Source organism: Sitodiplosis mosellana, unplaced genomic scaffold (assembly GCF_009176505.1).
Source record: "Sitodiplosis mosellana isolate CC-2019 unplaced genomic scaffold, AAFC_SMos_1.0 Smas_scaffold_3237, whole genome shotgun sequence".
Lineage (NCBI taxonomy): Eukaryota > Metazoa > Arthropoda > Insecta > Diptera > Cecidomyiidae > Sitodiplosis > Sitodiplosis mosellana.
In genome coordinates this window covers 22,191-39,571 of record NW_022598479.1, presented here as the reverse complement: position 1 = coordinate 39,571, position 17,381 = coordinate 22,191, and the positions used below count along the sequence as shown (strand labels likewise).

The 17,381-nt window shown below is 35.9% G+C and overlaps 1 protein-coding gene across 6 annotated transcripts in view; it reads right to left on the bottom strand.

The window, feature by feature from the left end:
• Positions 1-17,381, bottom strand: part of LOC129571745 (uncharacterized) — a 37,346-nt gene that overhangs the window by 2,334 nt on the left and 17,631 nt on the right. For 4 of the 6 annotated variants that reach the window (XM_055451595.1, XM_055451593.1, XM_055451592.1 and 1 more), the window contains 6 exons: positions 16,801-17,155; positions 12,048-12,825; positions 11,707-11,970; positions 10,202-11,638; positions 8,677-9,008; positions 8,427-8,606 (listed from right to left, as the gene is read on the bottom strand). In XM_055451595.1, the coding sequence (XP_055307570.1) occupies positions 8,427-8,606; positions 8,677-9,008; positions 10,202-11,638; positions 11,707-11,970; positions 12,048-12,825; positions 16,801-17,103 (3,294 nt within the window). In that variant the 5' untranslated portion in view covers positions 17,104-17,155. The remainder of the gene's footprint in view (positions 1-8,426; positions 8,607-8,676; positions 9,009-10,201; positions 11,639-11,706; positions 11,971-12,047; positions 12,826-16,800; positions 17,156-17,381) is intronic. The other 2 variants (XM_055451597.1, XM_055451596.1) reach the window with 1 other exon arrangement.

Below are 17,381 nucleotides of genomic sequence, written 5' to 3'. Positions count from 1 at the left end.
AGGTGTCCCATAATTCCCCCGGTTTTTGAAAATCGAAAAATCAAAGGTTTTGCGCCAACAACTGAATTTTTTTCAGCTAATTCGAATTTTTACAAGTGGCAAGTTCCAGAAGATGGGATTTTTGGCGTACTATAACGTACATTTTGCAAATTTGGAAAAAAAAATATTTTTGAGCAAGTTATGAACCAAACAGAAAGTGTGTCCCATAATTCCCCACGTTCCCCTAGCTTTTTTATGTCCTCGATGACCAAATCAATCAGTGGCATTGCTCTGACGTAGCTCATTTGTCGCGACTGATGCAATTTATTGGCTGGCTCCAATAAATCTAACACTCTTTTCAAGAATAAGAGCATGAGAATGAATTTTGGCTTTTGAATGGCGTGCAATATATGTAAACAATAAATGTCGCAGACGATAAATATTCGTTATAAACAAAAGCATATCGAGAATGATTTTATAGGTCTCAATATCAAGTCATTATAGAAGATGGAATAAAACAAAATTCAGAAGTCGTTCGGCAATTCGTTTGGAAGTGTATCGTTCGGCTGTTTTTTTGTGTTGACTAATACTATTGAAGAACGTAATGCAACTCATTCTAATTTCAGTTCCATGAATTATATTTGCTTCACGATTATTCATATTCAAGCATTTCACTTTCGGCTCTCTAAATGAATTCATTACGATGATTTTATTCCGTATTTTGATTTTTGAGATGACAATGATTTTTGGGGTGGCTGAAAAAATTCGTGGGGTGGCGCACCCGTCTAGCTACGAGCCTGATTTAGCGACGACTTTTGCTGTCCTAGTGTCTCAAATTAAACGTGTAATTAAACGCTTCACATAGCCTTTGTCCCTTTGGAAACGTTTACCAAAGGTTATCTTGGACTACTATCAAGCATTTCCATCTTGGTTGTATGACTGTTCTCGTTTTCATGTTCCTACTATTGTGAATACCGCATGATGTACGAAAAGAGCCAGGTTTTTAACGATGCGAGAACTGAAAGTTATCGAAAGTTATTACTACTAACTGTTTATTATTTTAAATATGTAACAGTCTTGCACTCTTTTCCGGCCAAACCTTAATCAAAACTAATGCTACCAACTGTGCTGATTTTTTCAGTATCATACTGATTTTTGGCCAATTTTTGACCAGAAAAATCGATATACTGAATTCAGTATCTATACTGATTTTTTTAGCCTGCGTACTGATTTATACTGATTTTCAACATTCCATCAAATTTTATTCGAAATTTCGGCGATTTACAGAAAGCGACGATTTTTTAAAATACAGGGTGCAACAGAATTGCCTGCCAATATTTTAACCACGTATTGCTGGGGTCAAGATCTATCGAAAATGTACGAAGCACTTTTCTGAATTCGGCCTCTATGCCAAAGTTTTGGCCATCGGCGAATTTTTGGCCGAAAATTCGTACTATGGCAAGGTTGGCACGCAATTCTGTTACACCCTGTATAAATTGTAGTATAAAGTAAATAAATGGAAAGCAGAGATTGCATATTTGCTGCTGGGTAGGCCTGAGCTGAACTGGGTTTGCTAACTCAGGCGCCTGAAGCGGTATTTAAGCGCACTTACGGTGCAAAATTGTTGTGAATCGCTGGAATTCACGCTGTTTATCAACTATATTTGCGTGGATACCAGCGATCCACAACAATTTTGCACCGCAAGTGCGCTAAAATACCGCTTCAGGTGCCTGAGTTAGCAAATTCAGCTCAGCTCAGGCCTACTCAGCAGCAAATATGCAATCTCTGATGGAAAGTAAAGAAACTATTTGCAGAATCTAAATAGGTAGAGATTTTCGAGCCCTATTGAAAATGTTTCCAATTTAATCAAATATGTGCTATTTTTCCAGGAACGCCAATTTTGAGATATTCCGCAAAGCAAATATCCAAACAAGATGTCCACGAATTTAAATTCTGCTCTCCTTTGATCAAATCAAAACTTTGAAGTCAATTTTAATTGATCAATCTAATATGAAATTCATATGCACCGAATTCCGCCGTCATTGGATAACTCGCGCTTTGAATAAAATCTCTACCCAAGAAAAATACAATTTCAAAAAAACAAAACCAAAGCCAAACCAAAGTCCTTGTAAAAGGATTTCGATGATCCCGAATAGCTAAGATCATCAGTTTAAAGACCTTTTGAACTATTTTTTAATAAAATTTTTCTATTTCATCTGAATTTCACTTGAATTCAAGTATTTTTTGGCCTATATTGATTTTTATACTGATTTTTCGAGCAGCATACTGATTTTTTTGAAAAAGATGGTAAGGTACTACTGATTTTTTGCGAAAATGAGTTGGTAGCATTAATCAAAACCCACATTATATTCAGCCAGAGCTTGGCGGTGTTTAATAAAATTAAAATAAATAAATAAATTAGAAAATGAAATATATAAAAAGCTCCCATACAAATATATTCGCATTTTCATCATAAAATCGGCGAAAAAGACAATTTTTGTGTGGGAGGTACCCTCCAATCATTTCCGATTGGCTTCAAATTTTCAGTGGTTTTAAATGAAAGGCGGTACTCAACAACTAGACACTCATTTTTATTGGTTTTGGTGCCTATAAACCCAAATTAATTAGTCAAATAAACTTCAGTTTTCGAGAATTGCAGATTCACCGCGAATGTAGTTTTTACGTGATCTTGGGACTATATGTAGAGATTGTATTTCACAAATTGAGAAATCGTAACGCATCGAAGAGAGTGAGAGAATCTCTCTCGCACAACAGTAAATATTCATAACACGCTGGTACCGACTCAGTGGAGAAAACCAATACCAACGCAAATCAAAACAATTAACCCCCGCACAGGCACATATTTTCAAACCTTAGTTCAGGCACTTGGTGCCTGGCCAGACCCCTATGCCATGTAAATGCATTTGTATGGGAATAAGTGATGCATGCCATCTCATTTTTAACCGAACTGATAAGAGATAAGTGGTATATATCTTCAGCAAAGTTGTCGAGCAGGTCAAGCACTACAATTTTTTCAAAGACAATATCTTCTTATCTCTTATCAGTTTTTTCGCGAAACTGATGAAAGATAACGGCTTGGTGTCTTCGGTAAATCTGTAATATTCAAGGTCCCCTACAAATTTTCTGAGGGCAGATATCGCTTATCTCTTATCAGTTACGCAAAATACGCAGATAACCTCAGAAAAGCCGCGAGATAAACGCGTTTTTCCTCATCGTTTTTCACGTAACTGATAAGAGATAAGGGATATGTGTTTTCAGCAAATTTGTAAGGCAGGTTGAGTCAGACGTGTGCAAGGGGGGGGGGGGTATTCCGGTTTTACCCCCCCTCTAGGATTCCAAAATGTGGACCCCCCCCAGCGATGCGGAAAAATTTACACTAGATTACACACCCAGCCGTTTTCGAGATATTTCTATGTGCAAAAATTTAATAATATTATCTAATTGCGACAATTTATCGAACTGTAACATCAAATAAAAATATATTGAAACAAAACATGCGAAGAAAATCAATTAAATGCAACACTAACACAAGAATATTTCGAAACGAAACATCGCCGCAAACGTTTTTCAAAGTGAATCATGGAACACAAATTTTATTGAAATGTAACACGCGGTGTTTCACTTTGAAAAATTCTCTGCCGATGTTACACTTTAAAAAAAATCATTCGTTTTTGTATCATTCATATATATTCCCAGAATATGTCTTGTTTTCTATCTCACCCGTTCAAATGATTATGCTTGCCCAATACTTAAAATTCGGCTATTTGCGAATTTCACCATATAGGGTAAGGTGGGGCTATTCTCGCCACTTTTTTTCACAATTTTATATTTCCATGAAAATTGAAAAAAAATCAGGAATGTTTGGTATCATTTTGTAGCTTGTCTTTTTACCTAACTTTTATAGAAGAAATGTTTTTGGTTTGATCCCCTTTGGGATCCGATATAGCCCTTGGGGCGGAATCCAAAAATGGTGGGGCTATTCGCACCACCACATGGGGTAATTCGCGCCGTCCGCATTTTCAGTGTTTTAAATGTGTTTATCATCAGAAAAAGTGTTAGTGTTAGATTAGTACATCCTTCGCTGATGTTGTGTCAAAATTTCATGGGATTTGGACCGCTAGAAGCGAAGTTATTACGCCTAAAGTGACACTACCTTTTTTCATCGGTCGACAGGCGAATTTTGGCCCAAAATTCGAAAAAATGACTTTGCGCCGATTTTTATTTATCTAAGTAGTAGTCCACGCATTATCAAACCCGTGGTACCGTTGGAAAGGTAATTGATGGTGCTACAAAAATACTCAGTCAAACACCCCTTCCGACCCCATTGAGGTCCCCAAAAACACGCCGTGTTTGTGGCGCGAATAGCCCCACAGCATGTATTACTGTTTGAAGCTCGATTCAGCCACAAAAATTTAAAATATTCAAAACAAATTCATATCCATAAGAAAGAGCTGGTGATACGCTACAAAATACATCAACTCGTTTTAAAAAAATATTAAATTTTAATGGTCAAAGCTGAAATTCTGTGAGCTCAAAAAATGAACTCAGTACTAGCACAAAACACATTTATGCTTGTAGCTGTCTGTACTTGGCTGAGAAATGTTCGGTTGTGCAACCAAATATGCAGTTTTTTACGCTCTTTCAAATGATACTAGAACTTTTTGTATATATATTGCCGTTTTCGATAAAAGGCCGAAATAGCCCCACGGGGCGAATAGCCCCACCTTACCCTAAACCAATGTTATTTCACCGGCGTTCCGACGTTTTCATAGAAACATCCCATGTAGACGGTCGCAACACAGCCAGAAATCGAAAAAAAAGTTGAACACATTTTTTTGGATTCTAATATAGTTTTTTGTGTGCAAAATCCATTGGTGTTATCGGCACATCGAAATCACTTTAATAAATGAATGAATGAAATCAAACTGAAAAATGCAGCATGAACAGAACAATCGAAAATATATAACAAAGAAGCAATATGCGAAAGAACGTAACGTGGAAAAGTAGATTCTTAAAAACGCAACATGAATTTGCGCGACACTGAAGCGTGTCATGAAAATACTTTAGCAACCGCAGCTCATGTAATATTCATGTCGACTGGAGATTCATGTTGCGTTTTTACGAAATAATTTTTCATGTTCGGTTCTTGATATAACAGATATGTATTCCCATTTTTATGCTCATCGACACATTTGTTTGGAAGCTACCCTTATTTTTGTTCCGATCCACCTGAAACTTTCGGAGATTTCATTTTTCAGTGAAATAATACACTGTAAGATTCTGAAAGTTTCATGGTGATCGCAGTATCATAAGTAAGTTTTTTGGTTGCATGGTTTTGTGGAATCCCTGTGGACCCAGAATCCAAACTTTGAGGGCGATGAGGCACGGGTAAACGTTATCCGATCGTGACAAAAATTTACAGGGCTCATTTTTATGGTCAATCTCCTATGAAAATGAATTTGACATGTGAAATTCGAAAATTATCCGAAAAAAACCACCCCATTATACTGTAGTAACGAAAAAATGTACGGTTCAACACATGTAGGTCAGATTTTAGTTGCTGGAGACTCTCCAGTGGAGATAAAGGTGTCAATAGGACAGATTTTGTCCGTCCGTTCCTTTGTGATTTTTTTTGGACGGACAATTTCATTCTGTCCGTCCGTTTGGGATTTAAGGACGAACAATTTCATTTTTTTGTCCGTTCATGGATTTAGGACGGACGGACAAAATATACATATGTCCGTTTGACTCCTTTATGATATTTTGTATAAAACAATATCAGAAATGAATTCTCCGTCGAAAATTAAGTGAAAATAGCTTATCAGATGACGATCAAAATGCTAAACGGACGAACAAAATTAAACTGTTCCTAAACGGACAGGACAAAACCAAATTGTCCGTCCTTAGATCCTAAACGGACGGACGGACATGGAAAACCTGTCCGCTGTCCGTCCTTTTGCCACCTTTAAGTGGAGAGCCGATATTAACCGCATACTTCGTTTTGGTAAGTTGGTGGATTCAGTGGAAACAAAATGTTTTTCAAATTTTTTATCAGTGATGTTGAAAAAAATGGTCGAAAATGGCCTCTTACGATGTTTTTGTCTTCAACAACTACCATTTTTTTCGTCGAAAATATGGGTGACTGAACACTTGAACAGCAGTTTTCCTACAAATTTGGTCTAAAATCGACATTTCTTCATAAAACTATCGATCGATTGAAAGATTGATACAAAATCGCATAGAAACCCCCCGTACAATGGCCTACATCTACCCAGTTTTTGACGAAAAATCGTTTCAAAGCTGCACTTGTTACGGTTTTATATGATATTAGTGTCAAAAAATACGATTGTTTCAAAACAAATGAGCGATTGACGCCCATGAGCTTCGGTTCCATGGCTAAATCACCGAATAGAGCCAACAATTTCTGCCTTTGCTACCTTTGAACTCCTACTATGATCCCTCATGAACATTTTGAGTACTGACCAAGTCGAGTGATGTTTTCACATATTTCTAGCCTCATATTCGGTTGATTCGATTTCAACTCTCAAATATACGACTTTTCGTCGAAAAATCCTCAAATACACACTTTTTAGAGTTGGTATTTTGGTGGAAAGTTATTTTTTCTCGAAAATAAGGGGAGTCCCCTCTGTCAAAAACTCGAAAAAACGATTTTTTGAGGTGCCTCCCGAACAAAAATGATAATTTACCAGGAAAAACGTATGTTTTGTTCGAGAATTACCTCAAAGGTTATTTTCGAGAAATATGTGAAAACATCACTCGACTTGTTCATGTATGTAGATTTTGTATCAATCTTTCAATGGTTCGATAATTTTATAAAAAAATATCAATTGAACCCGTGAGCATAAAAACAACGTATTGACTCTTCGCCGATGAATACGAAACGCAAAAAAATCGCCGAACAAAGTGAAACACCAATCTGTTATTGGATCAATATGAAGCATGAAATCGTTGGCTACTATTTTATTCACGTTGCGCTTTGTTTCGATGCGCGGCAAGTGTTTCATTTTGTTCGAGTAACAGAACGTTGTATCACTTTGTTCGGCGACGCGCTCAATGTACTGTTTTGGAAAAATATGCATGATTTGATACAGTTTTGAGTCCATTGGTATGATGATTCATTTTAACACAACACCCATTCTATTTCGCTTACACTTACGTGCACTTTAACGTTGCTGAAACATGTACGTTCTTGTTTCTTTACTGCGCACATTTTTTTAACAGTAAAGCAGACTACTTTGTTATACGGGTAAAAATTGCACGTAAGTGTGAGCGAAATAGAATGGGTGTTTTGCGTCCGTGTTTTGGCCATGTATAGATTTCACTATATAAACCAATGTATTCACAGCGGCGTGAACCCGCGTTCCGAGGATTTCATACAAACTTCCCATGTAGACGATCCGAAATAGGCAACAGTCGAAAAAAAAAGTTTAAATTGTTTTCGATTTTCATATAGTATTTTTTTCTGCTCTATTGGTATTATCGGCACATCGAAATTCGCACTCCTTATCAGTTAATTTTCACTTCATAGACAAATCACGACCAAAACCACCATTAAAATGAATCATCATACCAATGGACTCAAAATTGTATCAAACATTTTTGTTTCAATTAAAGTGAAACACAATTTCTATAGTCAGCCGATATTTCACGATTCACTTTCAAGCGAACAGAATTTATGTTGCACTCGCACAAAACTGTATCAAATCATGCATATTTTTTTAAAACAGTACATTGAGCGCGTCGCCGAACAAAGTGATACAACGTTCTGTTACTGGAACAAAATGAAACACTTGCCGCGCTTCGAAACAAAGCGCAACGTAAATAAAATAGTGGCCAACGATTTCATGTTTCATATTGATCCAATAACAGATTGGTGTTTCACTTTGTTCGGCGATTTTTTTGCGTTTCGTATTCATCGGCGAAGAGTCAATACGTTGTTTTTATGCTCACGGGTTCAATTCTCGATCAAATTTGTCGAAGACAAAAACGTCATAAGAGGCTATTTTCGACCATTTTTTTTCAACATAACTGATGAACAGTTATTAAAGGGTCGTTCTTGATATCAATCCATTAACTTACCAAAACGAAATAATTACATTCGTCTCCTACTAAAATCTGAAATTCATGTGTAGAATCGTTCATTTCAAAAGCTGTAAATGTTACTACAGTGTTATATATGTCATGTAATAAACATGAATGCAGGGTGTAACAGAATTGCGTGCAAATATTTAAACTACATATTTTTCCGCCGGCCAAAACGTTGTCTTAGAGGCCGAGTTCGGAAAAGTGGTTCTCGCATTTTGGAAAGGTCCTGACGTCAGAAATACGTAGTTAAAATTAATGTACGCAATTCTGTTACACCCTGTAATTAAAAAATTATTTCATTTATTTTTATTTCATTTTACCATCAAAAATGAATTCAAGTTCATGCGACGTAATACTGTATTTTCCATTTGAGAAACTCGTAAGAATATTCGTAGCAACTCCTTATCTTTTTCCAGATTAGCAAGCAGTAAGCTCGCAGCAGCCTGTTGTATACAATAGGTTTCAAATGCTGTAAGCATTGGTGTGGTCTCCAGGATGATCTTTTTCAATTGAAGAATTGAAGGTTTTATATTCCTATTTATTATTTTATTTTTCATTATTTCATATTACCTTTCCTATGTCAACAGAGAAGAGATCATCATCACACTCCTTGATAGCTGTGTCAAGCGCATCTCTTATTTTTGCACATAATACTTCACTGTTTTCAAGTAGTTCTTCGATGTTCAAAAATATTGCGGATAGTTGCTCCTGTGAAAGTAGGCCGGCTACCAACATTGGGCGATAAAACTCATCAATTATGATCTGTAAGTCTCGAGTATACTTCTTTTCGGTTTCGATGAATTCCCACAGAATTTCGCGACGTTCAGCACGTTTCTTGCAACAACTTCGGCATATAATTGGCGTATAAATATCTGCCCCATCGAGTATTTGAATTGGATCATCTATGAAATGAAAATATTTGATTCATGATATTTATGTTATAAAGTGAAATAGTGAATATCACTTTGATTGTCCTTTGAGTTTGCAATATATTCCTCCCCCTTGGGGCTTACAACGCCCGAAAAGTATTTTTTATGAAAACTGGATTGTGATAAGAGATAACGATTTGGTATCTTCAGCAAAGTTGTAGGAGACCTTCAGTACTACAACTTCGCCGAAGACACCAAGTCGCTATCTCCTATCACGGTCCAGTTTCCATGAAAAAATACACTTGGGGAGCTGTAGGCCCCATGGGACAGGCAACGCACATGTGTGCTTCAGAGGCAATATCTTACACATGCTTACACATAAACGTATATGAAATTGTGTGTAGCTAAAGGATCAAGCTATCGAATGGCACCAATTTCAATGTGTTTGTTTGGTTTTTGTTAGTTTTATTTGTATTTCAAAACCGCCTCCAGCGTTGTACGCCCCAGGGACAGACAAAGTGATATGAATATAAAAGGCTAATGTGGATTTTGGGATAAAATTTAAAGGGCCAGCATATCCGCTAGGTATCATTTCAGTCGGTTGATGTTGAACGAAAAATCAAGTTCGAAGTGCTACCAGCGCCATAAACAAAACCGTTATGAATCTGATTTTTTTTTCGATACAAAATAATCTAAAAATATCTTCTATTAAAAAAAGTTAGAATCAAATTGCAGATTCTATTTCTCAACGCACAGTTTATAAAAATATTTTATTTGCATCAATCAAATTCAGAAAAACTACAATCCATTTCAAATGATTTCCATTTGGAATGTGAAACGACAACGCAGTTGTCACTTGTAAATATGGCGACTGGAGTGTATATGTATATCCGTTGACTTACGTAAGATGGCGCTGTTGATTGCGAACTTTCGAACTTCAAATGGAAATCATTTGCAGTGGAATAATTATAGTTTTTCTAAGTTTACTGATGCAAATAAAATATTTTTAATAAACTGTGAGTTCAGAAATGGAATTTACAATTTTATTCTAACTTTTTTTTCATTAGAAGATGTTTACGGATTATTTTGTATTGAAAAAAAAGTCAGACTCACAACGGTTTTGTTTGTGGCGATGGTAGCGATTCAAGCGTCATATGATAGCCTTTTAAAATTTATACCAAATGTCTTAATTCAATTCGCCTTTACTGAATAAAAAAAACACTTACCACAGTCTTCACACAAAAAAACCTTTTTATTTTCTAAAACACTAGGTTGGTACTTTGTTCGTGAAGTTTTGCTTGTTTCAGATCCCACTCCAGAATCGTTTCGTTCGATACTCGCTATACATTTGTCATTGCCATATGCTCTTAGTTCATTCATATTTTGCGGGATGTCTCGTATTATATTTAAAGCTTTCCCATTATGTTCAGGTACCTTTTCTAGAGATATTACATCATCATCTGTGGAACGACGGCAAAACTTGAACGGAACTTCTTCTGCAACAAAGATCCGATTTTTCGCATCAACTAAATACGATAATATATCGTGTTTTGTAGCTCCTAAAAACATTGGTTTATAGTATTTATCTAGAGAACTATTGGAAATCGGCGGTGGATTTGTTGGTAAAGGTGGAGGTTTTTCGTTAATTTCTTCGTAGATTGGATCACAATTTATAGATTCGTATTGATGATTTTGTGAGTCAGATGCTGACGATTGGCCGTTTTTCCATAATGATGCATCGACGAGCATTTCGTGGAGCTTCTGGGCAGAATACAATTTCTTAATATTTATGTTACTAAATAATTCCTTTTGTTGAAAGTCGTCGGAATTTGACACATGTAGGTCATTCAACTTGAATACTGTATTTGTTGCATCGTACTTAGAGCGTTCTTCTTTGATTATATCATGTAAAGATGATATGAATTGTTTATCTGTGTCTTTGGTAGATCTAGCGCTGAAATTGTATTTGCCTATGCGCAGCCGAACCAACGAATTCTCTATAATATTTGCAATAGTCTTTGCCTCCAGGCCATAGAACATATGACTCAAGTAAGGGTCGCTTAAAAGTTTCAGTATAAAACTATCTGCAAAAGGTCTTGGTGCACTCATACTGCCATTTGATTGTTCACCAGACCCACTTTTTGTCGTAAATTCAGTCGATTCATTTTCTTCTGAAAATACTCCATCACTTTGTGTACTGTGTGCATAGTCCAAGCAAATTAACATTTTCGTTTTTTCTATATTCGTTGAAACGATTTCGAGTATATCGATGTTCTTTGAAGTCGCACTGTCTTTATCATGACAAACAATCGCCATTTCCGTTGTTGAAGTTTGAGAAATATTTTCCAAGTTATTCTGCTTTTCTTCGACATCTTTTTGACTGTCTTTGTCATCAATTTGGTGTAAGTTATTTTTTATCAATACAGACGAATGATGATTTTTGACATGTTCGTTTACGTTCACAGTTGATGAACATGCTTCATTGTTTATTGTTATTGAAGTTTTTTGAATTGTTGAGTTCAATGGATCATTTGTTTCCTTGATTATTGGATGAATTTGGATTTTGTTCTTATTGATCGTTGACACAGGCAATAAACCAAAAATTCGTGAAGCTTTGGCTTCATCAACCTTGGAAATTGATGAAACATGTTTCGTTGATTTTCCTGGAAGTTTTACAGTGTTATAAAGGTGAGGAATCGAATCACAATATAAAACAATAAAGTAACTTTACTACTTTGCTGACGGGGTGGACGTTGTGGTGCAGTTTTATTGTGACAAAAAATTGGCAATTTTGGTGGGGGGCATGTTGGTCGTGCAATTTCGGTGGGATATGATGATCCATTTGGTTTCTGAAAAAGTTGTTGCGGACTTGCTCTCTTCGATTTTGTTCTTAATGCAGTCGTATCTTTGAAGTTAGGAGCTTCGTTCGAGTCCTTATCACGTCGATCACTCATTGAGCGCATTACAGGTTTTCTTCTTTGACTGCTATTTAAACCTAGAATAATTTTGTAAACAACCAAATTAAACGGTTTCGATAAGAGTCGGTGTACGTAAATATATTTAATCACTTGCCGGCTTCTAAATTCATATGACCTTTGGCTGAACTTACGGGAACTTCTTCTTCAAATATTTTATCATTATACGGGACATTCGAGTTGTTTTGCTTACCAAAATCACTCAAAATATAGTTGCTGTTATTTTCTTTCGATCGCGGTAGTTCAGGTAAAGTATTAAATTGCACTCTTTTGGAGCGCCCTACTGTTAAAGTTGTTACATCATCGACGCGTACTGATTTTGTTTCCTTGATTATCTTCTTAAGGCCATTTTGCATCATATTCACTTTTAAAGAAGATTTCATGAAGTTTGACTTTTCACCAGGAAATTCTGTTTCAAGCAATTTACTAGTATCCCAATTTTTCAGTATCTTATTCGGAATCGATTTAACTGACAACGGTAAAGATTCCAATGTTGGAGGAGGGGGCGGTTGCAAACAAGAAGATTTTGGCTTTATTATTTCAATTTCAGTTGGTCGATTAGAAGTCGAAACGTCCAAAATATTGAATCGACCAATCTCATTTATTGTCGTTCCCCTTGTATCGTTTGCAGATAGTTCATTTCTTCGCATAAGATCATACATACTCGCAGATGGTGAAAATTCATTATTATGTAATGTGGACGAAATCAACTCGTATGGATTAAGAATTGAACGATTGTAGTAAAATTCTGATGGTATTATTGGAGAAAATGAATCGGAATTTCGAGTTGATTTATTCCCAAATGGTCGAGTTGGTTTAATTAACAGCATATCATTCGGAACGTTTGGAATTTGGTTGCATTGTTGTTGTGACTCCTGAAATAATAATCGTTTTTCAAAAAATTATCCCGTTTTCGTCATTCTTAAAACGCAAAGCGTGTTATGAGCTGGAATCAGCATTGCAAACTGACGTCAGCTGCTGAGTTGGAAGTGAATCTTGTGGAGCAGGTTGACATCAACTGACCCAATTAGCTCTGGAAGCAGAAATGTTTAGCATGTATCCCTTTAGGTTGCTAAATGCCATTATTTCTTCAACATTTCTTATGGATTAGCATCATGATAAAATGGGATATTCTGGAGTTGAATACGTGGATCCAACCTGGTCCGATGTGTTCTGGAAGCAAAGTCATCCAGTCATCCAGTCATCCCTATGGGAATTCTGAATCGCAATATTTTTGTTAGATTCCACTCAGAACAGCCTCAAATTTAACTTTGCAAATCTCGAAGGAAATATGAATTTTGTACTGTAGATGCGTTACAATAACCCAAGGCATGCGAGTCTAACCTGAGCTCAGTAGATGACGCTAGTTAGTGCTGTTGATTTCAGCTCATAACACGCTCTGTTCAAACGAAAATGTTGCGTTATTATTGATGAAAAAACAACTATGAAACTATACTGAAAATTATGAAAACTATGTTCTATTTAGTTTATTGTATGCCTGCCTAAAGATGCAATTACTCACAACTATAACACATTTCTCTTATTCAACATAATTGATATATCAGTGTATACACTAAAGTCGCTGAGATCGTTTTCATCGCATTTTAAGCAAGAAAAATGGTTTTCCCTCGATTTTCTGAATGCAAATTTTCCGAAAAATTAGTTTTCTTAATTTTATTTTTCCGAAAAATCAACTTTATGAAAGTAAACTTTCTACAAAATCTTTTTAAGAAAAAAGCAACGACTTTTTTTACCGGTAGCGGAGTGGTGCAATGCACCAGAGCGCAAACGATTTGAGGTGCTCGAGCGCCATATGATTTTTTTTCAGGTATTTTAAATTCAAATCGAATGAGAGAAGTAAGGGCGCGAGATTTCATTGTCTCTACATGACAGCGCTTCTGGCGCACAAGCGATTCGGCGCGCTTGTTCGATTTGAATTCTGAATTACTAAAAAACAGTTCCGTGTTTGTGTTTTCCCCAACATGAAATCCGAAAAGAAAGATATATTGTAATAAGCCAATGAAAAATAGCATTCAAGAATAGAAAACTCATGTCTGGCTCATGGTTGTTGAATGTCATTCAATGCCACTAAGCTGTCGACATCTCTCTCCGGCTATACGGCAAATAACAGAACCAACACTGAACATGAAAATGACATGTTCAATAGTGTTTGGGTCACTTTTGTCGTTTCTTGTTGTTATTTTACATGTAAAATCAATGGTATTGAACGAGGATAGTCTGGCTGCCCCACTGTTTCAGTTAAGGGCGCTAAAAAATTTTTGCACCAGGGCGCGAGCGCAGCAAAAAGAGTCACTGGAAACAAGACCAAATACTTTCATCGGAAAAGGAAAAAAGTCATTAAACCGATTAATTTCTTATTCATTTTTTCATTTACATATTCATAGAAATGTACATTGGCTCTTGGTTTACCATGGCCAAAACGCATGCACCAGAGATGTGCACGCTCAAAATCCTCAGATGAGGATCAAATCTGAAAATGGAAGATGGGTCTCGAAACACTTTTGGAAAAAGTGAAGATCTCAAAAATGGTCCTCACTTTTGAAAACCTATTCTATCTAGTTTAAACTGAGTTTTGCGGCCAATTGGGGGTCTAAAGAACGAGGCGTGAATTCTTGCAGATTTTTATACCAGTGTGCTTTCAAGCAGTAGTGGAGAAGTTACTTACTCAAATACACTGTACTTCAGTACTATTGATTGGTAAATAATCATGGCGGCTCCATATTATTGCAAAAAGCACAAATGGTATAAAGCCTTCACACGTTCTTTGAAAATTTCCCCTCAGAAAAAAAACACGTGTAGGAAATCGAATTTTGAAAACTCATTCTATCTCGTGTGAAGCGTTTTAGAAAAATTGAAAAAAATGAAGACTAAAAAAAGGTCCTCTCCTTTCCAGATGGGGAGTCTTGAATTTAATTTTTTTTTATGATTGTTTTAGCGCATATTGAACGGACTCTATATTTTGTGTATGTATTGGAATTCCATTCGATTTCAGATAATTTTGAACAAACTCGATCAAGTTGGCCGGTTTAGTCAGTCGAACATAGTAGCTATGATTCTATTCTCTAGTGATTCAAATTCGAACCATAGTACGTAGAAAGTATAGTAAAAATGTTCAAAAATAGTTAACTGTATTTAAAATAATTAAAATGCCTAGAAAGTTTACTAGAAAATTGCTGTTGACAAATATCCGAGAACAATCAAAACTATTGTTTTAAGGTGTGAAAAATGTGTCTAATTTCGAAAGAAAATAATTAATTCTGTCAAATTTTGTTTTCCGCGTAATTTCTTGTTGATAACTAATGAACCGCTTGAAGTAGACTAAAAGTGTAAGAGACACGCTTACGGATAAAAATGTAGTTGTAAACATTGTGATATGACGTATCATTTACAGTATGTAGCCTTTTTTCTATTGCCCATCTAACGGAGGAAATCTAGAGAGTTAAATGTCCCTTAAATTGTATGGAGAAATATGACTAAATGTCAAAAATCTAGTGATATTGAGAAAATTTGCAACAGTGTTCAGGTCACAAATCTATTAGTGAGACGTAAAAGAACGCAAGTTGGTCCAACTTCGTAGCAATAAAGAGAAGTATGTTTCATTGCAACTAATAATGGTTAAAAGAATGTATGTTCGTTTTTAGCGGGAAAAGCGCGAAAAATGATAAGGAAAAAAAGTTTTATATAAAATTTGCTTTTTTATGTGAGCGATTTGCGCGCAACTGATAAGAGATAAGAGATAGATGTCTTCAGCAATGTTATAGAAGACTTCGAGTATTACAACTTTGTCGAAGACACCAAGTTGTTATCTCTTATCAGTTGAACGGAAACCGTGAAAAATCGCGGAGGCTCGACGGGATGCCAACATACTTCCTTTTAACGCAGATAGAATCAACAGAAAACATACTTTCCTTTTCAAAAATATAAATCGACAAAAAACATACATTCTTTTACGTCTCACGAATAGAAATGCATGTCTATATTTTTGAATAAATTAAAGTATAATAGACATTTTGGCGGTGACATACAATGTATTTGTTCGCACTAAAGACAGCTAGTACGTGAACGAAGTTAGACAGCAGTTAATGCGAGAGGGACAAAATCTGACACCGCCAATACTTTGCAAAAATCTCAGCCGTTCTTTCAAATTTATTATAAACAAAGGGTGAATATAATGCATACCGGGCAACGCAGCCAACTTCACGTTGGTTACTACTGAAACCCATTGACGTATGCTTGTGATTGAAAAAGAAACAAAATAATGTTAATCCAAATGGAAAATAGTTCCAAAAAAATTGGAAAAAATATTTCCTGAAAGAGTACCTTTTCTACTTATATTTAGCCAAATTTAAAAGAAATCGTAGGTCTTGTTTCGCTACAGTAGTGTTCTAAAATGTATTCCTTTCAATAACTTCATACTTCCATTCTGATAAAACAGCAAAGTTTTGTAGCGAAACAAAACCGACGATTTTTTTTTTTAATTTGGCTAAATATAAGCAGAAAAGGTACTCTTTTAAGAAATATGTTTTCTAATTTTTTCTTGAAACTACTTTTCGTTACTTTTTTTTTGTTTATTTTTCAATCAGAAGCATACGTCAATCGCAACGTAAAGTGGCACAAGCTCGTACCATTTTTCGCATACACACGCGTATGAACGCGGCGATTGAATGCAGAAAATGGGACATGCTTGTGCCACTTTGCGTTACGATTGATTGTAGTTGACCGGGCAACCGCTTTGACGTGGCGCTCACAACAATGTTGCCCCATTTATTTTGATTATAAATAATATGTCGGATTATTCATTATTAGTCATTATTTGAAAAATATATTACCATGCATAGGAGTCGTGATTGGCGTAAAAAGTTGTATGGGTCATTTTCTCTACACAAAAGTCTTGGCCTTTGACGCTCATATGATAATGCTGAAGGCAATCGAACTGTTCCAAAACAATTTCTCGTTACTGCCGAATCTAATACATACGGAGTTGACAACATTCGTACAGTGCCTCCAATCGGTGCAAATGGTAATTTAATTCCTTTGCATTGCTTGCATGTGGTTTTCTTTGTCGGTTTCGCTGTTCCGCGCAAGTAGTCAGGGCAGGAGCAAAGAAAATGAATTTTATCGGGCATTATCATACTATAAATATATTCCTTTGTACGAATATGTGTTCATTTCACTCTATTTCATCTGAAAAAAAAAACAATATATAAATCGTAAATTATCGATAGTAAATGTTTCAATCAGAGAGTGCATATGTGCTGCTGAGCAGATCTGAGCTGAGCTGAATTTACCTGAAGCGGTATTCAAACGCACTTACGTACACAAAATAACGAACTGTTCCAGTGTAGGATATACAATACACTCAGAAAACCTGAACCGGGCTCAATAACCACAGTTGAAGCTGTCACTGAAT